This window comes from Anas platyrhynchos, chromosome 9 (genome assembly GCF_047663525.1).
Source record: "Anas platyrhynchos isolate ZD024472 breed Pekin duck chromosome 9, IASCAAS_PekinDuck_T2T, whole genome shotgun sequence".
Lineage (NCBI taxonomy): Eukaryota > Metazoa > Chordata > Aves > Anseriformes > Anatidae > Anas > Anas platyrhynchos.
Genome location: NC_092595.1, coordinates 11,519,623 through 11,540,697, shown reverse-complemented (window position 1 = coordinate 11,540,697; position 21,075 = coordinate 11,519,623). Strand labels below are relative to the sequence as shown.

Below are 21,075 nucleotides of genomic sequence, written 5' to 3'. Positions count from 1 at the left end.
AAAGAGAGCTGAGACCTTCCGCGAAGCCAGACAATGCTTCTATTTTGGATGGCGATGTTATAGTGAAAGAAGAGCTCCAAGAAACACTCGTGTGCTGCCCCAGCAGAAAATAAACTGACAAACTAATCTTTGCACAGGAAAAAATAAAAATAAAAATAAATCTGCAACCAACGTGGCTTAAAGACCTGGGGAAACTTAAGGAATTCAGGTTCCTCCCCCTCTTCAAGAGCCCTGGTGAGCTCCTGTGGAATATCTGGAGACATCTGAGAATGAGCATTTCGTTTATACATTCTTCCCCTTGACCTTTTTAATGGCTTTTAGATGTAGGCAACGCCACTGCCTTCCTTAAGAGGTTATTCCACTCTCCATATGGATACGGCAGCACATCCACACTGCACAACAGAGCACCCAGCAGCAGTCCCCAGCTTGCTCAGCCCAAGGCTCTAAACCCAGAGCAGAATACAGACCCGGGCAGGTCCCTCAGCTGGGCTTACCGTCTCTCACAGGAGCAGCTTGGGACTCTCAGACCCAGAACAGCTTTCCCAACAGCATCTCCTTCTAAGCACAGCAAGTGCTTGGCTCCAAATGCCAGGGAACAGCAGTGTCTTTGCACAGCCCACCCGTCACAACAGGGACTGCACAAGCTCTGCTAAGCACTAGCTGTAATAAGCACTCGATATCAAAAAAATAAAAATAAAAGCACTCTCTTTAAGTTCAAGCACTTACTGCCAGGTACATACCTGCTCTTTCACTTTGCTTCCTTCCCTTTATACCCCTCAGTGCTTGCAGACCACATTCCCAGGATGGCTACTCAGCTCCAGCCTCTTTCCCATTTCATTTCCCACAGCAGGCAAAAAACCCCAAGCACCCTGAGGCACAACGCAACATCTCACTTCCCCTTCCAAGCAACCTTCTTACTGTGTAATTACCACAATCCCCCCCTCCCATGCAGACTGCAGTATTTCCAACGCTACAGACAGGCTTACCCACACTGCTGCTAAGGGGTGAAAAGCTGGTCTCTAACTCTACCTACAGATTTTCCTCAGGTGACTCCATTTATCTTGGGATGAGCAAGATATTCAAGGGTAAAAGCAAGCCAACTGAGATTTTTCATTCTCAAATTTGGGCCACGCAGGGTTTCCACACCTGGCACTTCTTTTAATCAGGTTAATTTAATTGCATTTAGCCTTATGATGGGCTGGTCCCTACAGAGAACTTGCTTGGGCTCTGTCTGTACCAACCCCAGCCTTCAAACCATGGCACCCTGAAGTTTTGAGTCCAGCAGCCTCCTGCAAGGCTCTCCTGTCTGCTCTGTGACCCCAGCACCTACAGGGTGGGAAGGCCAAGAGGGAGCTGCAGGCAGCAGCAAGCTGTGATTGTCATCGGTATTAATTATTTGGGGAGAATGTGATCTCTTGAGGGCAATGAATTCATTTCTCCAGCTGAATGACAAACAAAAGGCAATATAAGCACTGCTGACATTTCTAAAGGAGCGGTGACACGAGGAAATACCACTACACATTAAAAACCCTACTGCAAAGGGATATAACACTGAAAAGTCTCCAACACCGTCTTTTTTGAGCTCTCTTAATGCCAGGAAATGGGTACCTCAATATTCTCAAAGCTGCACTGACCCCTGCCCTGGGCTGCTCCATTGCCACGAGGAAGGAACTGCTGAGTGCCCTTGGAAAGTTGGGTTGAGTTTCCCTCTTGCTCTTTGATACTTCTTGTCAACAATTACAAAGTCATCACACCTGGTAGGCAAGGAAAAAAGGCTTGTAGAGGGGAAACGTTGCCCACCTGGGTAGCCACAGCATGGGCCATTCAGTAGGACTGGCATGCCAGGCTGCTACGTGTGGCTCTTCTGTGTGATGGAAGAAGAGGGCACAGCAAGCCTGGAGAAAAGCATTTCCCTTCTCTGCAGCCTCCTAGGGAGCCAGATTAAGCAGGGTCTCCCTAAAGTCCCCCCTGCAGTGCCAGACAGAACTGAGGAGGTGGAAAAAGAGAAAATGCACTGAGGCTGTGGCTGGTTTTGCTTGATGGAGGAGGAGGGAAGACAACCCATGGGGTTTCAACTGTAACAGGCACAATTTGCTGGAGTGACACATTCTGGGATTGTGCAGCACACCAGTGCTTGTCTGGAGAGGTTGGGTGCCCTACTAGCCCCTTGCAGCCTGCCACCATTATCGTGTTAGGCAGCAACACGCATCTCCTCCCATTATCAGGATCCCCCTTGTAAACATGGGCTGGAAGGCGCTAGTACTTGGGGGTGGGGAGGGGTAGGCAGCTATATCCCAGCAGAACAAATCCAATTACATATATTAGAGTGAATTCGTACAGCCTTCTTGTTCAGGATAAGTATTTTCTACAGATCCTGGAGCTTTGAATCAACAAACTGCTGATCAACATGTGTAGGTGGGGCCCTGGATGTTACCACAGTGGGATGGAGGTGAGGTTATTTTAATTCTGGTTCTTGGCGAAATTTGCTTTTTGCAATAAGGTTTGCTTAAGGAAAAAAGAAAAGAGAGAGTGGAATTTTGGGCTCCCACCCCTGTGCTGTGCTCCTGTTAGTCCCTAACGCTGAAGTTTTTAAATAGTCCACTAGTTTAGCATACCAATATGAGTATCTGGTTAATCTACGTGAAGCCTACAGAGCCATTTATCACTGCGTGTAGTGTATGAAAAGATGTAGTGCCTCCCTGATAATCAGGCATCAGGCAGTGTACAAACGGCTGTCCCCTGAACTGAAGACATTAGCAGAGGCTCCTAAAATCTGTGCCTCCATTTCCCTAGCCACATTTATAACAGCCTCTCCCCACCTCGCACCACAGCTGTGCGTCTTAATGTCTCTAAAATGCTTAGAGATGCTGAGATGAAAGATGACATATGAGTGCAAAGTATAGATTAATTTCCCAGGCTCAGCAGCCACTGGAGCTGATGGGGATAAATGTACCACATACCCACCACAGAAAACTTGGGTTTGAGCCTGTCTTAAACAGTAAGTACTTAAGCAGCAGTTCCCTTGGAACAAGTCCTCTTTGGCTGGGCACTGGGAGCCCCAGCAGGCAGGAAACACAGAAATGCAATATATGACTATGAAAAATAGATGCCTTTCCAGAATAAAGCCTCAAACCTGTTTCTATAGAATTTGGTAGTGAGATTTCAACTCATTTCAGTAGGAGTACAACAGAGCTGTTCAGGTTTATCAGCCAATGTGTTAAGAACGTGGCCAAACATAATTTGAAAAGCTATTTCCATTTCTGTTTGTTTTTTAAATGATTAAAAATCCAGTTTAAATATTGCAAGGAAAACTTGAAATTGAGCAAGATAAGTTCTGGCTTCTTTCCGAGTAGAAGGCAAACCCCAAAATGCTACCGCAGATCTAACAGATGGGAATTATTTTTCACTCTTTAAAAGTCTCATTCCTTTGCTCTGAGATTAACTGTAATTAGCTCATTATTTACATGTAGGACAAAAGGTAAAACATAAAGAAAGGCAATTGCGACCACAAATAACAGGCAGAAAAAGGCAAAAAATAAGTAAAAACTCCCTCTAAGAAGAAAGTGTCACATCTCACCAAGCAACATAATTGTTATAAATATCGAGTTAAACAGCTCCGCAGCATCCTGTCAGCACTAAGGATAAACATTTAGGTCACAGCTTTGCAAGCTTTTACACACAAGTTGACTGAACATATAAGAATCGTTCTCTGAAGATCTGAAAATACCACACGAGTGGACAGGATCGGGCCTAAGAGAGCCAAGATATTCCATTACACTTTTATGTCAGTAACGAAAGGGATTAAGCAAAACTGGAAGAAAAAAAAAAAAAAGAAAAAAAAAAAAAACAATACAGCAGCTTTTCTAGTTAGAGACAGAGATATTAAAAGTTGCATTTTTTGTTTTTTTTTTTGTTTTTTTTTTTTTTAAGTCCTCTTCTAATTCTGATAACACCTCTGCTCACTCAAGCTGAAGAGACTTCTATTCTAAATTATTTGTGCGAGGGTGTGATTCGCTGCCTCCCAGCTGTACCACAAAACTGTCTGTGGAGCTGCCTGCCCAGGCAGTTACCCACCTCTTCGTGGGGTATCTCCAGGCAGAGCCCCAAGCTGACTGTGTTAAACAGTAAGGTTTGCCCAGCCGTGGTAAGCGAGATGTTAGTGGTAAAGAGTAAAGGAGCTCAATGGCAGGCAGTCTCAAATAGCTCCGCACCAACTGGGCACCCTCCTGTGGCAGCTTGGGGATGCCTGCAGCTATGATGGTTGTAGGGTGGGAGTGCAGGACCACGCAGTGCTCCTTCTCAGGCACCTCCCAGCACCTGGAAAGAGCTATTTAGCTCTGGAAGACCCTGCTCCAGGTGCGATTTCCAGGGTAAAGGGTCTCTGCTCCCAGGAAAAGCCTCCTCTGATCCCTGACTCAGCCCAGGACACAAACCAATTTCTTATTGTCTGCCCATACTGCCCTACAGACAGCCTTTAGGTTAGCAGCCCCTTTTTGTTAACACACGTAGATCGAAAAGGACTCTGAGAATTAATGTAAGGTTTTCCTATAAATATGGAGTGCAAGAAGCAGGAGGAAAGAAGAAGGAAAGCAAGCAGATACACATGACACCAGGACCTTGGCTCTGCTCACCACAGAAGGTAAGAATGGGAATAATTCTCCCCGATTTACTGATACACAAAAGTGAAGCTCTGGCTCCCTTACACTTTCCTGTTCTTTTCCTAATGCTCTCTCAGACTTCTGTCTTCAGCCAGTTATCCTTGCTGCAATTTTGTTAAAACTGTAATTGGATAATCTCCCAGACCCCAGGGATACCCTTTGTCAGAGGAATTCCTGCGGAGGTAGCTCCTGTTTGATAAAACTGAGAGCTGATAAATGAAGAAGGGACTGACTGAAGAAATGATTCTTTGTTCACAGTAGAAATCCTGTTTTACTAGCAACTATTTGTAAGGAACCCTATAACAAAATATGTGTGCTTGTACATTCATGTTCCTGTATTTTATTTTCTATCAAATAAGACTCTAAATCTACAAATATCAGGATTTCTCTATGCTTCTCATTGGGAATTTGGACCTCAGCCTGTGCACTTACTACCCGTGACCTCAGAGATCCCAAAGGCGTAGGCACCTCTGGAGCTAATTTCCCCAAATCCGTTTCCTTTTTGCACTCTGAGTGTACACATGGCTCAGTCGCACGCAAAAGCCCCACGTGTAACAAAACTTCGGTGAGAAACATGAGATGAGCCTTCTGCTTTGCAAACACATTGGAGAGGAGGGAGGAGAAACCCTAAAACACCTCCCAGAACACGAAGCTCTTTTGTTCTAGTTTTACAGCGACCAAATCTCAGCCATCCGTTCTGCTGCTGGTGGAGCTGAACAAAGTGGTTACAAACAGCGTGGGGAAGAAAACCCACCGGCCCCTGAGCTACACCCAGCCCACAGGGTTTCATCAAGGAAGTCAGCTCAAGCGTGGTAAACACAACCACGGGCTCTGCTTTCCTCCTGCTCTCCAGCTGGCCCACCCTGCACAGCCGGAGGGCCACCAGCTCTCACCTGCCAGGCACAGCTCGTGGGGACACCAAAATCCATCCGCTGTGGCAAGAGAAGGGCTGGGGAGGAAGGAGGAGAGCAGGCAACGTCTGAACTGCAAGCTTCACCATAGAAAGTGTTTCAGTTCCCAGATAACGTGGCGCTGTTCACAGATTTCAGCTTATATAGGCTTTTCCATATATCTATTTTTATTCCCGAAGCATTCCCGGTTGCTGTATGATGAAAAGAAGGATTGGACAGCACGGATGCTCTCAGCTATCTGAACACGTTTACATGCTGGTTGTAATCTTCCTAACTGTGCACCTTGCTGATGCTACCTGTGCTCTGAGAGCCAAGCCAGGACACTCCTTGGCCGTGCTGCCAGCTGCAGTGGCCATCTCCATGGCAAGTTTTTGCAAGTCAGAGCCTTGCCGAAAAGGGAGGGCATTTGACAACAGTGGGGAACCTGGGACAGATGGGAAAAGACATATGAATCGTGTGCCTGCCAAAATAGCCAGCATAAAAATCCAAACATAATAAGTGAGAGGAAAGAAGAAAGAATAATAATAATTAAAAAAGCATGGTCTTGCCTCTTTTTCTGTGGGAGCAAAACGCTTCTTCCCTGGTGCTGGCATCTGGCACATGCTGGCTTTGGAGGAAGGGAGCTGGGACAAGCTCTCCCTCCACCTCCTCCTTCCCATACGCATATTTATGAGCACAACATTAGAGCGCCAGGGCCAGTGAGGAGGCATTCCCACCCCTCCACATTTCCAGGCATCTCTAACCTCCTTCCACACTGCTCACCCACCCCCCTGAAATCTCTCCCACCTACACAATCCTTCCAAGCTCATCAGGGTGACTTGGCCCAGGTATGAGCCTGCTGTAGCCCAGACCTGGCAGCACTCATCCCCGTTGCACACCAGCAGCACTCAGATGCAGGATACCTGCACAGACCTCAAAGATGGGGAAGGACAGAGCCCAGACATGTTCAGACACAAACTTTCCTTCACCAACTCTCAGAGGAACCAGGCACGGACAGATTTGAGCAAGTATAGCACTTCCTATGCACTGTGTAGACACTGAACTCAAGCTACACCCAGAAACATGGAAAGAAAGTCACAGAGCTGCACGCATGTAAACCTGCCCTCTGCTTGCATGCTGGCACTTTGTTAGCAGCTTAACCTCTTGTCCCACAGCTCCGTGTTCCACCTCCATGCAGCAGCTTCTACCTTCCCAGCTTACTGCTTCCACCATGCCAAGTCCTCACAGCCTTATTCCCCAAGCCCATAAATATCCTGCAACTCAAACCACCCAGAAATCGAATGAAGGCTGCTGTGGAAAGGATGCTGTGAGTGACTCGAATCACTCTACACCAAATCCAGGTAAGGAGGACATCGGGTTTTAGAGCTTAACCCTCTCAGCTCGCCCTTCCCTGCTCACCACAGCCAAGCAGGCAATGGGGGCAGAAATCTGGGCAATGAACGCTCCCACCAGAAAGTCCTTGGGCTGGAGTGATGCTCTCTCCATGCAAGCAGGAGAGACTCTTCCTGCACGGAACACAATACTGCACGTAAATCTTCTGGAGCTGCCAAAAGCAACCTGTTATAAATGGCCCTCTAAGTTATGAGATATGGACTCTCCACTGCACGGTTCATAAATAATACTCCGAGCCCTCTGTGTATGGAATCGTAAGTTCTGTGACAGCTCGCTTATCTGAGGGAGGACACGGTTAAAAATGGAGCTTCAGGAAAATACTACTTTTTAATTACATAGCAAATAATAATAAAAAAAAAAAAGATAAGAAGCTTGCTGTGATCTCCCAAATCCAGAAATAAAAACCCTTTCATATCTTTCCTATGACAACAAAACTAAATGTACTTAATAAGAAAAGAAGATCCGTAAAAGAAAACATTTTTTTTTTCCATGCACTATAACCAGCTATTCACAAAGCAGAGGCTGGGATGGAAAGAGAGAGTGTGCCTGTGAAAGTGTATTTATAATCTGGTGTTCAGCAGCATCTGAAGGCCCTGCGAACAGGATCCCGGTATGCTGAGCACCGTGCAGACACAGCCCGAGGAAGCCGCCTGAGGAACAAGCACTGCCACTGCACCGAGGGGAAGTGGCAGTGGCACAGAAAAGGGCCACCTGAAGAACTGGAGCCCCAATCGTTTCTTCTCCCCCCTGCCCTTTCAGGAAAAGCATTCCCACCCGACCTATTTCCACCAGACCCCCTCCCAAAAACAGAAGGGCACACGCTGCCCCCAGCACACACCTGCCGCCAGCACCTGCTCACTTGCAGGCGCCTTCCTTGGACGTGTCCCTTCCACTTTATTTTCCTGCCGCGGCTTGAAGCTGTCCCCTGTCCTCTCCCCCTTCCATTCTAACCGGAGAGACCACGTATCAGGCCGGTGCGTTTGCAATGCAGGCGAAAATTAAAGTTGCGTTCATCGCTGGATAATCCAAGCGCCCCTGGCGCAGAGGAGGGCCACCAGCCACCCGCTCCGCATTTCGGGCAGCGGGGCTCCCGCAGCTCGGCTCTACGCCTCCTTTAGCATCGGCTGCGTCCTCTGCCGAGGTGCAAATCCGGCAGCAGCACACGCCGCAGGGATCTTTCCCCTTCCCCTTGTCCCCTTGTCCCCGTGCTCCCGTCCCCCAGCCCGGCCCGGGGGCGCGGAGCTGCGGGTCCCTCCCGGCGGTTCCCACGGTGCGGGGACCTCGGGCTCCCCGTCGCCTTCCCGACCGCAGCGGAGTGTTTCCGCCTCTTTTTCTTTTTTTTTTTTAAAGGGGTGATTTTCCCCCGCCGGGCCGGCCGAGAAGGGGCTGATTACCGGCGGCGCGCCGCGACCGTCCGCAACCACGCTGGAAGCCGCCTCCTCCGCCCAAAACTTTCCTTCCGAGTACGGGAAGTTCACGGCCGGCCCGAGCCGAGCCGTGCCGAGCCGAGCCGTGCCGGGCCACCCTTCCTGTCCCGGCGCACAGTGGGGCTGCGCCTCCGTCCCGCTGCCCGCACCCTCGGGTCCCATCCCCTTCCCCATCCCCATCTCTATCCCTATCCCCATCCCCATCTTTATCCCCATTCCCATCCCTTTTCCCATTCCCATCCCCATCCCTTTTCCCATCCCTGTCCCGTTCCCATCCCCGTCCCGTTCCCATCCCTGCTCCATTCCCATTCCCATTCCCATCCCCGTCCCCATCCCCACGCGCGACCACCGTGGCTCACCTGCGCACGCGAAGAACGCGCGCCCCACGCGCGCCGCGCTCTCTCCTTCTTCTTCTTCTCCCTCTTCCTCCTTCTCCTCCTCCTCCTCCTCTTCCTCGGCCCGCGCTCTCCAGCCCCGCCTCTCCGCTCGTTGCACCGGCGAGGAGGAGGCTCCGGGCCCCCCCCCAACCCCCCGGCCCGAGGGGGGCACTCGGCAGCAGCCGCGCTTGGGGACCCCGGGAGGGAGGCAGGGGGCTCGCAGCCAAGTCCCCGCCGCGTCCCTCCCGCAGCTGGCGGGGTCCTGCCGGCAGGAGGCGGGTGGCACGGCCACGCGTGGGCCAGGGCTCCCCCTCCTGGCCCGAGCTGCGCTCCCAGCCTGGAGCTGCTCGGAGGGGAGGAGGAGGCGCAGCCCCAGCGCTGCGGCAGCCCCCGAGGAAAGGAAAAAGGGCTGGGGGCGAAGGGGCTCCGTGCCGAGCCCCCTCTGCCCCCCGCAGAGCGTGGGGAGGGAAAGAGGCGTGGGTGGGAGCCGTGTCACCGTGCTGCAGGTGTTGAGGGAACATGCACGCTGTGCTAGGACACTTGCAGGGGATGCTGCGGGTGCTGCTCTGCCAGTTTCCACCCCTGCATCTCCCCTTCCACATCCCCAGAGGCAGCCCCGCACACCCGGCCCCCAGCTCGCCGCCTGCAACACCGGTGCTTTTTGCCCCAGCCCTGCCCCAGGCACGGTGCTGGGTTGGTGATGAGCTTGAGTTTGCTCGTGGATGAGGAGGGAAGGCCTGAAGCAGACTCCTAGGGAAAGCACGGAGAGGCTGATGAGTGGAAGAAGAATTTGCAGAAATTGGGGTTGGCAACTTCTGTGGGACAACAGGGCAGCAATGACCAATGCAGCCTGTAGCTCAGGAGTGCCCTTACCATGGGCAGGGTCCGGAGCTCTCCCCCCTCACAGGGTGGCCAGGAGGCTTCCTTCCTGCCAGCGAGTGACCTGGCTTAATTCATGCTTTTGTCACCTCTTGGCAGCCGGACAGCAAAGTGATGTGTCTGGACACAAAGCTGAGGAAACTTTTATCATTTCAAAGTGCTGCAGCACTTCTTGGCACTGTTGGCTATGGCACTGCTTCCACCTTGGACTGAGTTTGAGATTTCTGTTGGTATCCCCAGAATGGGGCTCCAGGAGATCCAGGAGGCTGAATGTCACTCTACCTGCTGAAGCTCCTCTGCAGCATACCTGACCCAGAGAGCAGGGCTTGGGCAGGAGCTTGCAGCAGCCTCGCACAGCCATCCCCACCTTCCCCTTGAGGCCACAGGAGGCACCACTGCACGCACCCTGCTGCTGTGAAGGGGGGAACTTGTCCTCGCCAGCCCACCCCAGCTCGTCACCGCAATTTCCCCCACCCCAGGGTTGGGCCACTGGGTGTGAAGGAGCTGCAGTGGGAGGCAGGAGCAGCTCTTCCTCTTGCACCTTCCTACCATTCCCTTACCAGGGCTCTGGAACAGCAAAATTAGGCAGAAAGCTTCTTGTCTCAGCATCTTTCTTGTCCCAGCGGTGAATGCCCTTGAAAAACTGCCTGCTTGGCTTTTGCTTAGAGTCAGCTCTACTCAAGCCACCTCTAACCCAATGCATCCCAGCGCCACAAGCAACTTGTTAAGGCAGAGCTCTGCATGGACTGATCTACCCCACCTGGAGCAGATTAATCTGTGTTTTGCCCTGTGCTCCGGGATCCAAGCTATCTTGTCTGGAACTACTTTAGGTATTCATACACTCAGCTGTGACACTGAATATGCACAAAACTGGAATGGCCAGGCACATTTCATGAGCTGCATTCTGCAGCATTTTTATGAAGAAATATAAGCTTAAAATCTGTTGAAACAAGACAGTCCACTTTTCTCACAGAAGATGAAATAACAAAAGGATTGCATATTTTAGTCAAGATATTTAATGCAGCTGTGGGAGTAGCTCAGCTGCTCTGCTGATTGTTAGAAGAATTAAATAATAATAATAATGCTACCTTGTTCTGTGCAATGTAATCCATCCATAGATACAGATCTTGGATAGGACATGTCATTATTCGCTTTTGGGAGGATCCAGGCACTGTTGCAATACTAGCACTGCAGGTTAACAGTCATTTACACAAATACCCTGAGAAATTCCCTCCATTCCAAACTCCTAGCCTGGCTCCATCAGTGCAAATTAGGGTCTTTACCCCAATGTCATCAGTTTTCCCTGATGTTGACAGAAAGCTAGAATTCAACATTAGACGTCATTGAAAGGCTCACGAATTCAGGTTCAAGGCCAAGTTTCCAGGGAGTTTTAAGGCGACAGCTGATAGCAAAGCCCTGGGCCACACCTGCTTATTGTGTTTTCATAGGAAATGTTTCAGATTCTTATTTGCTTATAGATGAAAAAAAAAAAAAATCTGCAATTCCCTCCTGTAAAATGAGGGTAATATTGCTCAGTTGGGCTCAGGGCTTTCATAAGGATTATTTCTGTATTGCTATTTTTTCTCCCATCTTTTCTCTATGCTTGTGAATGCTATTTCTGTGCAGGTTAAAATGCAACACAGTTACACCCCAGAGTGAATTGTACTACAATTTGAAGAGCAATTCAGTAAATAGAAAACATTTTTTAAGCACAAAAAAAGCAGCATTATGCCACAATTTTTGGGCAGAGAGCAAAAAGTAGCATTACTAAGTGAAACCACAGGGGGGGACTTAAATAGCAGTGGAATGTGTTGGTGTTTAGCCAGGACACTGGAGCTGCTGGCATTGCAACTGCAACAAAAATATTCCACAGAACTTCAGTAACAAGTGGCCAAATTGGGCCTTGGTTTGCTGCTGTTCTGCTATTCCTGTTGCTGATTTAGAGCTAGAAGCACACAAGGAGCATGGATCGTGCAGCCCACTTCTCTGTCGTATCAGGCACTGTGGTGTGTGGTGTTTTCACAAAAGGGCCATGTTCCAACTTAAAAACAAGTTTTGTTTTCTGGCCACTACTCCTCCTGGGCAAATTTGACTGTCCATGTCCCTGATGAACAGAAACCTTTTTGTCATTCCATCGCCAGTTTGCTCCCTCACGTTCTGGCACCAGCACTGGCTCTCATTTCAGAAGCTGTTTTGCTCATGGCTCCTTACTCAGGGATTTTACAGAGATCAGAGATCATTTTCCCCCCAAGCTCCACAGGACTGGCTTTTCAATCTTCTTTCCTAAATGACTCTCCATTCACCTCAGACCTCTTCTCCGAATGTGCTCTCATTTAAATTAATCTCGAATTGCATATGGATGACCCAAAGCATTTATAGCATTAAGTGGGAGGAGGTCTCACTGATGCTTTATACAACGATATTAAGATCCCCATTTCTCACTGAAATATCTCACCTGTTAATTCCACGACTGCATTTATCTTTCTGTAGCTAAGCCGTATCGGTGGCCTCATATTTCTCCTCCATTTTTACTTCCAGTGGTAAGTTCCCAGGCTAGATCAGAGTCTTGTAACTCTCCTCCTGTCAGTTCCCAATTCTCTTGTATCTGTCCCAGCTCCCAGCCTGCACACAGTTTTCTGGTTTATTTGTTCTTAGCCAGCGTTTCTGATACCGGGAGATCAAGGCAGTTTTGTAACCTCTAAAAGACATGTTCATGCCTGTTACTTTACTCACACCCACCTAACCCATTTTTCCTCCTTCCCAGCTCAGGAAACAAGCCCTAGACTACATATAATTATAGTCTGTGTAGTTATAAATGAACGTGCCTTCTGTGTTTTACACCTACGTTTTAAAAGGCATTGAGAAGAGCATGCCTGATAACCTAAGATACAGGACACAGGAGAAACCGGAGAATGACAGACGTTGCTAACACAGCAGCGCACGCACCTCCCATCTGCTTGTGTCAAGGAAGCTGAGGTTACCCACACACGCACATAGGGATGGCTATTTTCTGCTGAGACCATTTTCTGGTAAGGAACCTGTGCTGGCTGTGCAAGCACACGTGGCTTTCCCGCAGATATCTGCTACTCTTTTACCAAAACACACAAAGAATTGCAATTGTTTTGGTGCCAGGTAATCTTGACTAACATACACTGTGCGTTATTTGCCGTGTTGGCTATGTCCAGACCAGATCTCAAATCACCTCTCCCCTCAGTGAAGCATGTTGCGTGAGCCTCTGCAAAAGCCCTGCCGAGTGAGGAGGGCTTGGAAGCACAGCATCATTAGGAGTTTGCCTGCATTTATTCCTGGGGATGTAGCAAATAGCTGTTGTCCATGTTCATGTGCTAAACATCGTTAGTGTCTCTTCCTTTGCATTACCACGGTGGTAGCACTGCTAATGCAAACAGTTCGCAAAAGGAAACTTGACCTTACATGACTTGCACCTAAGTCCATTCAAATCTCTGTCACAAATGGTTTGATACTGCCTAAGGCCAGAGAGATTTTCCAGTCCTGTGAGTCTGTGTTTAACACAAACTAAAACCACTTCAATTCAGTGATGGAGAGGAATATCTTCTCATCCTGCCGAAAGGTTTTGACTTTTGGCAGGTATCTGACCCACCAGTACACACATAGGACACAATTTGGGTTTAGGATGCCTGAACATCCTTCTGCACAGCTCATTGTATACAATCATGTATGATTTGTACAAACTGTCTGACAGTGGAGTTTGTAGGGACCCTTCAACTGGGTTGGAATTTCATTGGGCAAGAGCAGCGTCGGTCTCAACCAGCCTTTGAAGAAAGCCTCTAACCTGCAAATTAATTAGCTGCAGCTCACCTCGCTTGCTCACCAGTGCCAGCGAGAAGCAGCAGGCTGTCAGCAGATTAATAAAGCTAGATAGTCTGGATACAGCCTTGGCCGTCTAGACGATTCCCTACCGCTGGGTATTTCTACACAGAGCAGTCTCTGGAGTTGTTTTCAGACACCGTGCTTCTGTCTGACGGTTTGCTGACAGTGCTGTGCCCGACCATTGCAAAGGGAAAAGGTGCTGAAGTAACACACTGTCTCTCCTGAGTCAATGGAGCCGCTGAAAAGATCTAAGAAAAGAAGGAAAGGCCTTAGTACATCATGGTTTTATCTCATCTAACTGTAAACCCTCTCCCTGTTTTGACATATGCCTATGTAGATGTTTTGATGCTTTAATAGTCCTTTCGATAGTCTTTTATTCTGAGCACAACCCAGCTTTTCTGAGTAACTTTTCTGTCCCATAATGAACTGCAATGGTTATGGAAGAAAGAGAACATCATGTCTGGGAAATGAAAAAAAATTCCATTAGCACATTCCACAGACTTATTATAATCAATAATAGTTTATTTTTCCCCCTAAAAATGCAAGATCATCCTGCAGAATGGCCTTTTAAATCTTTGATTTCACTTCAGCACAGATGAAACAACATTAACCTTTAGACTTTCAGTTTATCTGTGCATAAGTTAAGGATTTCTTAAGGAAAACAATCCTTTTGTGTAACTCTGCGAAAGGTTACACAAGCAACAGAAGATTTTCGGAGCAAACTCAGAAACTGCAGAAAACCTTACAGGGTCCCTGGAGAGGGCAGCTGCAGGTTAGCAAGGCTTTGAGGTACAGATGCAATAGGTCCCAAAACTGGGAATTCCTCCACATCAGGCTGGCATGTTTTAAACAAAGGGCAGGACCGTCTGCTAATGGAGCTGCAGTGGCTCATGCTGGTGGAGATTTCTGGCAATGCCCAGTGCTGTGGTTAGGCAGCATAACCATCTGCACAAAGAGTGATTCCTGGCATCCTTGCAGCTTGTTTCCCAGGTTAGTGTATTTCCAGGCACTTGAAAGTTCCTTTTTCTCTCAATAGCAGTGATCCATCATTATAAAAACGAGCATAACAGACAAAGCAAAATGGCTGGTTTTGCTCTAACTCCATTGACCTCACTGGATTTACATTAGACAGGACTTCAGAGTAATAAATTTGCATTTGTACAATTACCAAGAATGTGCTCTAATTCCTCCCAGCCCAAATGCTATTGATTTCCCGGGCACTGGAGCAGTGCAATGCAGCCCATGCAGCTGCAGAGGGCCAGCACCGTGCTGGTGCAGCTCGACAAGGGGTGCAGATGAACCCTGAACCCCCCACATTTATCCTCACCTCCTGAAGAACCAGGGAGGAAAGTTTCTGGAGCAGCCTCCTGGTAAGAGGCAGTAAAATAGCCTAACAGAGTGATCAATTTCTAAATGGAAATCAGTGGGATTATAAATGTCATCGTGAGCTCCATGAAAACACAGGGCAGGACTCAGAGATGCTTGCAGTAACTTCCAGTACAGGGTTTCCTCTTCTGTATTCAAGGGAAAATCAGCAGTGCTTAGTACTATATTCTTTCCTGTAGCATGAAGAGGAATTGAGCCAAAATTTGCCAAGGTGCAATAAATATTATTAGCCTCCTAGGGCATAACAAGGTTGGACAAAGTTTTTTGAATGACTGGCTGAGCCACAGGAATATTTCATTAATTGTGGATGATATTCAGAGAGCAGCCTTAAAAATCAGCAGAGGAAGTATTCAGTTTGTGTGAAGAATGATGAAAGGATGCTGCCTGCGTGTGTGGGTACAGCAACCTACAGCTCTTACAGGAATGTGGGCACCTTTGAGGAAAAAGCTTTGGTTAGGGCAGTTAATTACTGCTATGTAATTTGACAAAAAAAGACTGAATTAAGTCAAGGAAAAACTGTTAGAAATACAGGCAGCCTTAAGACACAAGCCATACTTACGGTAACTCTTCTTTTTTGGAAGCAGATCACCCACCTGCCTCTTCCTTATGAAATGAGAGATCTTAAAGATCACTGAAGAGGAGGGAATCAAGAGCAATGCATTTGTTAGCAAGTCATAAATTTGCAGGGAGAAAGCGAGGGGAGCAGAAAAAGAATGAACTTGAATTTCACAAGGGCGCGAGGTGTCCTCAAACCTCGAGTTGCTCAGCTGGTGGCAAGAAGCCATCGGCTGGGAGAGGCAGAGTCGCAAGGCAGCCTCCGACACTGAGGTTCACAACTCGTTAACCAGCGATGTGAAGATGTGCTCGACAGGCTGCAGGTTAAATGACCTCGTGGTTTCAACACTTACTTCTGATAATGTGCTGGAGAAACTTCTGAGGAGGGTAATTGGCCGAAATGAAATTAACGATAAAGCCTACGATCACAGTTAACACTCCTGGGAACTTCTATTATTTTTTTTAGTTACATTGCCATGTCTTATTATTTCTTAGAGCATGGCACGGATGACAGGTCCTGAGTGAAATGAAGGCCTCTGCCCATCTTCAGAAGGCCGAAGTTAGAGGACATTTCAAAGCAAGGTTACTCATCCCGATAAACATAAAATCTTCATCTAATCTGAAACAAAAGGTGTCCTTTCATGTATGTGCCACTCAACTCTTTTAAAAACCATTTAAAATACTTTAAATTTGCATTTTTTTACTTTAAGATTTGACTTCTATTTCCAGCACATTAAAATTCTCCCCTTCACTTCTTTTTAGTCAAAGCTCTTCACTGAATTCTTCTTTAGTTTATAAATAGTTTTGGTCCCTCTAAACCATCATTTTTTTGACTTTCATATTTCTAGGAAAAAAAAGAAAAAAAAAAAAGCTGCTATTATTAGTCACCTACAGCCTTCAAGATATTATCCAAAGAGTATTGTCAAACAACTTCTGTTCTACTGTTACTGGGAAGACACCCTATTGAATGGATATTTTTGCTTTGACCAGTCACTTGAGACAGGTTTCTCAACCCACAGTTGTGCAATCAGTTAGCAATTTGAGGCCAAAAATACCCTTAGAGTAATTTTTCAGTTTGCTCTGACACAGCTTGTGCTCCCAGCTGCCTTATTTTTTGTCTGAGCCCAAGTCACCATGCTTGGTGAATGACTCCTGTCCATAGGGCAGGGGATACACCTGAGATCCCACCCTGCTGGATGAGTGCTCCCATTTCTTGTTCTTGCCCCGTCTGAGATGTAATTACAACCAATTTCATCTGTACTTAAGTCAGGTTTGGAGAATATTTAGCAAGCTCACGTTCTAAATAAAAGCTTTACCTTGCACTGGGTGACAGTTTTCTACAGAGAAGTCTCCTAGGAAGCCAATTAAACAACTTGTAATTTGGATTTCCTTGTGCGGGTAAATATGGCGTGCTGCAACTCTTTCCTTTCCCATGAGCTCTCTGCTCTACTGGTGAAAAAAAGAGACTTTCTTAAGCTTTTTACTCGATGAAATCACCTCACCTATCATTTACAGGCATGGAGTTCTTCTGCTCACACATGCTGTCAGTCGTTCTGTGGGGTTATTTCTCATGCAAACCAAAATAGTTCCTGATTTAAAATGTTCCTCAACCTGACTGTTCGTATGATAAATGACATAATGGAGTCGCATTCGTTAGCACCAGAAACAAACTCCAAAATAGAACCAGACAATTACTAAACAAACATTCTGTAATTATCTTCTCTTTCCTGGCCAGCTGAACGATGAAGAGAGAAGCAATGTGTGGAGCTCATGATTAGAGCTGGTCATTTAGGCAAGAAAAAAATATCAGAGTCAAGCATATTTCATCAATCAGAGCATGGAAGGAGCTGGTTTCAACTGATGGGGCCAATATTGTGGCAGATGTTGATTGTTTCTCCTGGTGTTGACTCCCACTGACTTCCCTTTTTAAACATTTAATCTGTCTCCTACATAACATCATGCAATCTCCTCTGGCATATCTTCTTCTGACTTGCATTAATAATTGATTCCCTTGCTTTTAGGCATGCTCTTGGGCTGCAGCCATTACCAACACCTTGATATAAATCTTTGGACATGTCATACTTTATATCACGTTGTACATGCTTGAATACTACAATGAGGTGTTTGCAAGTAGGCACGTCCTCATAAGAACTGCAAGTCTTTTACAGACCTTTGTTAGTCCTCCTTTGGAGCTCATTAGTCCATTAACTGGAAACGTAATAGCCTTGTTCTGAGGCACACCATTATTTCAGTTACAGAATGACCATAATTAGGCTCGCTGTTTATTAGGATTTCATCGTTTAGTCTGCAGATGGGAGCCTGTATAAATCTTAATTAAAAGAAAAATACTTGTTACTTAAACATGATCTTAACCTTAAATGTTATTCTTCAAGTAAAGGACAAACATAAATGCTCTTTTGTATATAGCAAGGGTAACACCTATTTAATTACTTGTCCAAAGGAAAGAAATGTTCCAGATCTTTGGACCAAAAGAGCTCAGAGATGGTGCACATGCTTGTGAAAGAATCTGTGTGTACTTGGCTTTAATAAGTGCTGTCTCTGGGCAGATATCTCTGTTCTCTGCAGCCCCCAGAGTCCATGGTGACCTTCGATGCGTTGGCTGTGGGGGTGTTTGCCGGAGGTGCAGGCAAGGAGAGCACCGTGAGGAGGGCTCTGGGGAAATCTTGAAGGATGAGCTGGTGGTAAAACAGCAGCATGGTCCCCTCTGCAGGCTGCTAAAAGCAGCTCCTGCCTGGTGGCAGATGGGAAGAGAGTTTGGTTTTATTAGGCCGTTCTGGAAAACATTTCATTTTTTGGATGAGGAAGCAGTTTCTTTCGATGTAAAGCACAAACTGTCACTGGGGAATATCCTGGAGGGAAGAATCTATAGTTTAAGGTTGATTTGTTCAAAATATTCAGCTTGTATTTATGAACAGCATGGCACAGCCAACAACTGAACTGCAACATGGGGTGAAGTTTAGTCATTCCTGACAGCATTTATAACAAATATTGTAGTTAGCTGAGCTGCTGGTGAGCTCCACCAAGGGAGCATTTGGCCCCTGAAGCTCTGCAGCTCAGTGGTGCAGGGTCTGTGGAACAACCATCACACAAGTCCTCTGCATCGTGCTCTAAACAGTAAAACACCGAGCCAGGTGGATTGCTAGAGATGTGCCCAAAAGAGTGGTGCGTGTACCCAGCCTGACAGAGCTGGTGAATCCCTCAGGCCTCCTCCTCCGCCCACCCGCAGAGGAAAGGAGCTGTTGCAAAGCCCCAGGGAGCAGCTCTGAATGTTTTTCTCCCCGTAGCCAGGTGTGCTTGCACTTCTGGAAGCAGCTTGTTGAGTCCTTTGCATTTCATTTATATTTCCAAAGGGCATGTGCTTTTGTTATTGCTGGTAGCATCTGTCATCTTTTCCTGAAACAGCTCTCCAGGCAAGAGGTAGATAAATTTTGGTGGCACTATGGATAAAATCAGCTACTGTGAGTTTCTGTAACAAAACAAACAATACTCCAGCCCTGCATTCAACACGGGAAAGGAGGTTTAATATGCAAGGCAATAACTCACAAGAAATCTGTTGTCCTCTTTCCATTAACCTTTAAGATTAGCCTAAAGAAATGTAGATCTGTCCTTTCCTCCTCCCATCACTGTGCTTCAGTACGGAGTCCATGGCTTAACTTAGTAAAGTGCTACCGGGCAGAGATAACTCTATCTTGTGTTCCCCTGTAATAAGCTGGGGATTGAGGACACAAGCAGAGCCACTTCATCACCGTGACCTAATGACATTCAGCAAATGCAAGTGCTTTGAACTGCTTTACTCCAAGAGCACTGGATGATTGATTAAATTTCCAAGATCATTTAATGATTGATTAAATCTTAAGTGTTTCAGATCAGAAAGTTGTGGGATGCTGCAAAAGGCCAGGAAAGCTGCAGGAAACATTTGCTAGAAATCATTTCAAGTGTTAGGGAGCATATTGTCTTCCCAGACCCAGGGAAAATATCTATTTTATTTTATTTTTAATTTAATTTAATTTTATTTTATTTTATTTTATTTTATTTTATTTTATTTTATTTTATTGTTTTGCTTTGTTTTGTTTTACTTTATTTATTTTTAAACCAGGAGATAACATCAAATTTGTTCATCTGGTCCAAGAGAGAATTTAGTCTGGTCTCCCTGATTTCTATATGTTCAGCAGATTATGCAATATCAGATCGAATGCTATTGCTTGAAGATTCATGGGATGTGGTTTGAAGATCCCACCGAAAAGTGGAAGGGCTGGGGCAGACATGGGACTGAATGTGCCATTATAAAGTTTAAATATAAATGCCATTATAAAGATAAAATTTATAAAAAATGAATTACAAACACAAAAATTGATCTTCTTTTCATTCCTTCCTTTTTCAAATTTTTTTCCACTTTTTTACACTATTATGACTAACTTTTTTTTAACCAAAAATGTATCTCCTTAGTTAAAAGCAGAAAATTCCATATTTCCACATGTAAGTGATTGTTTTCAGCTGTGATATTCTACCTCTCAAGGGAATTAATGAGTAAAGAAGAGCTCTTCATAATGCATGTGTATATGTGTGCGTCTGTATATTGATATTATTTTGTTTATTTATTATTTATGTTGTGGGAGCTTATTCAAAACATCCCTCTATCTTTTTCTTTGGAAAACACTCATGTAGAAAAATCACAGACCTGTGTCTGTGCCTTGTTCCTTTCAGTGACAGCTCAGGACTCTTTGTGTGACCCCACTGTGGGCTTCAGCACAGTGCTGCAGCGTCCATCGCACGGGGACAGGGAGCTTCAGGGCCTGATTCCTGCTCCAGGGTCCAGCTGCTGACAGATCTAAGACCTGCTCTGCCACACCAGATAGGTGATTTCGCTCCTTGTGTCTGCTTTAGCCCTGCTCTACATCCATGCCCATGATGAGAGGCACAATGCAGTGCCATGGGAGACCCAGGGACCCAGCACCAGAGACTTCAGCATCCTGCTGAAAGTGCAGGTCTTCTGAAGGAGCAAGGAAAAGAGGGCTCTTTTGATTGAAAATAGGTCAAGATTTAATTCAAATGCAGATACATTCTTAGATGTGCAGAAATCTGAACTGGCATTGAGTGTTTCTTTTTTTCCCCCCATTTGATGCTCATTATTTGAAAGATGTACAAAATTCCTAGGTTTCTAGAGTCGGTTATGACCTAATAATGCAATAAAGCTCTCCCCACTGTCCCTTCCCCAAAAAGCTTCCTGAAGTTTTAGTCACCATTTCACATATCACTGCGAACACATCCCCCTTCCCATCACTGGCATGGTGGAGACTTAACTGCGTTTTTTGTACGGCAGAAGGATCATGATATGAAATGCAATACAGAGGCACAGGCAATTATGGTATCCTTGAGTTCTCTGCCAGGAGCATGGAAAGCAGTTCAATTTCAAACCTAATGAGATTAATTTGTAAGTCACTTTTATTGAACTTTTTGTGATTTTGCTATTCTCTCCAACAACGACAAGTCTTGACTAATAAAAAAGTGTTATTATATATAACAGGGAGAATTTCTATGTGTCTGTGCACAGTGTGGCTGGAAGGGATAGACTTTAGCTAGATTTTTTTAATATTTTCTCATTAGTGACCAGGCATTACTG

General features: G+C 46.3%; 1 protein-coding gene and 1 long non-coding RNA gene across 12 annotated transcripts in view; one reads left to right on the top strand and one right to left on the bottom strand.

Annotated features, from left to right (window-relative positions):
• The window catches only part of IL1RAP (interleukin 1 receptor accessory protein), a 45,682-nt gene extending 36,636 nt beyond the window's left edge, over positions 1 to 9,046 (bottom strand). For 2 of the 9 annotated variants that reach the window (XM_072042236.1, XM_072042237.1), the window contains exon 1: positions 8,748 to 9,033. Coding sequence is in view for 2 of the 9 variants with exons in the window: in XM_013108574.4 (XP_012964028.3) it covers positions 1,635 to 1,840 (206 nt within the window). In the remaining 7 variants the exon portion in view is untranslated. Of the gene's footprint in view, positions 1 to 740; positions 940 to 986; positions 1,074 to 1,608; positions 1,856 to 7,799; positions 8,187 to 8,747 lie in introns of those variants that run through there. The other 7 variants (XM_027464101.3, XM_072042241.1, XM_021278728.4 and 4 more) reach the window with 7 other exon arrangements.
• On the top strand, positions 1,793 to 7,798 carry LOC106020059 (uncharacterized). 3 transcript variants are annotated; one of them, XR_002406388.4, is made up of 4 exons: positions 1,793 to 1,994; positions 2,372 to 2,449; positions 4,560 to 4,639; positions 5,325 to 7,798. It is a non-coding gene; the product is annotated as an uncharacterized lncRNA (long non-coding RNA). The 3 variants fall into 3 exon arrangements; XR_001195389.5 differs by having other exon boundaries at positions 1,793 to 2,449; XR_001195388.5 differs by having other exon boundaries at positions 1,793 to 2,449; positions 5,018 to 7,798.
• Positions 9,047 to 21,075: the final 12,029 nt, after the last annotated feature.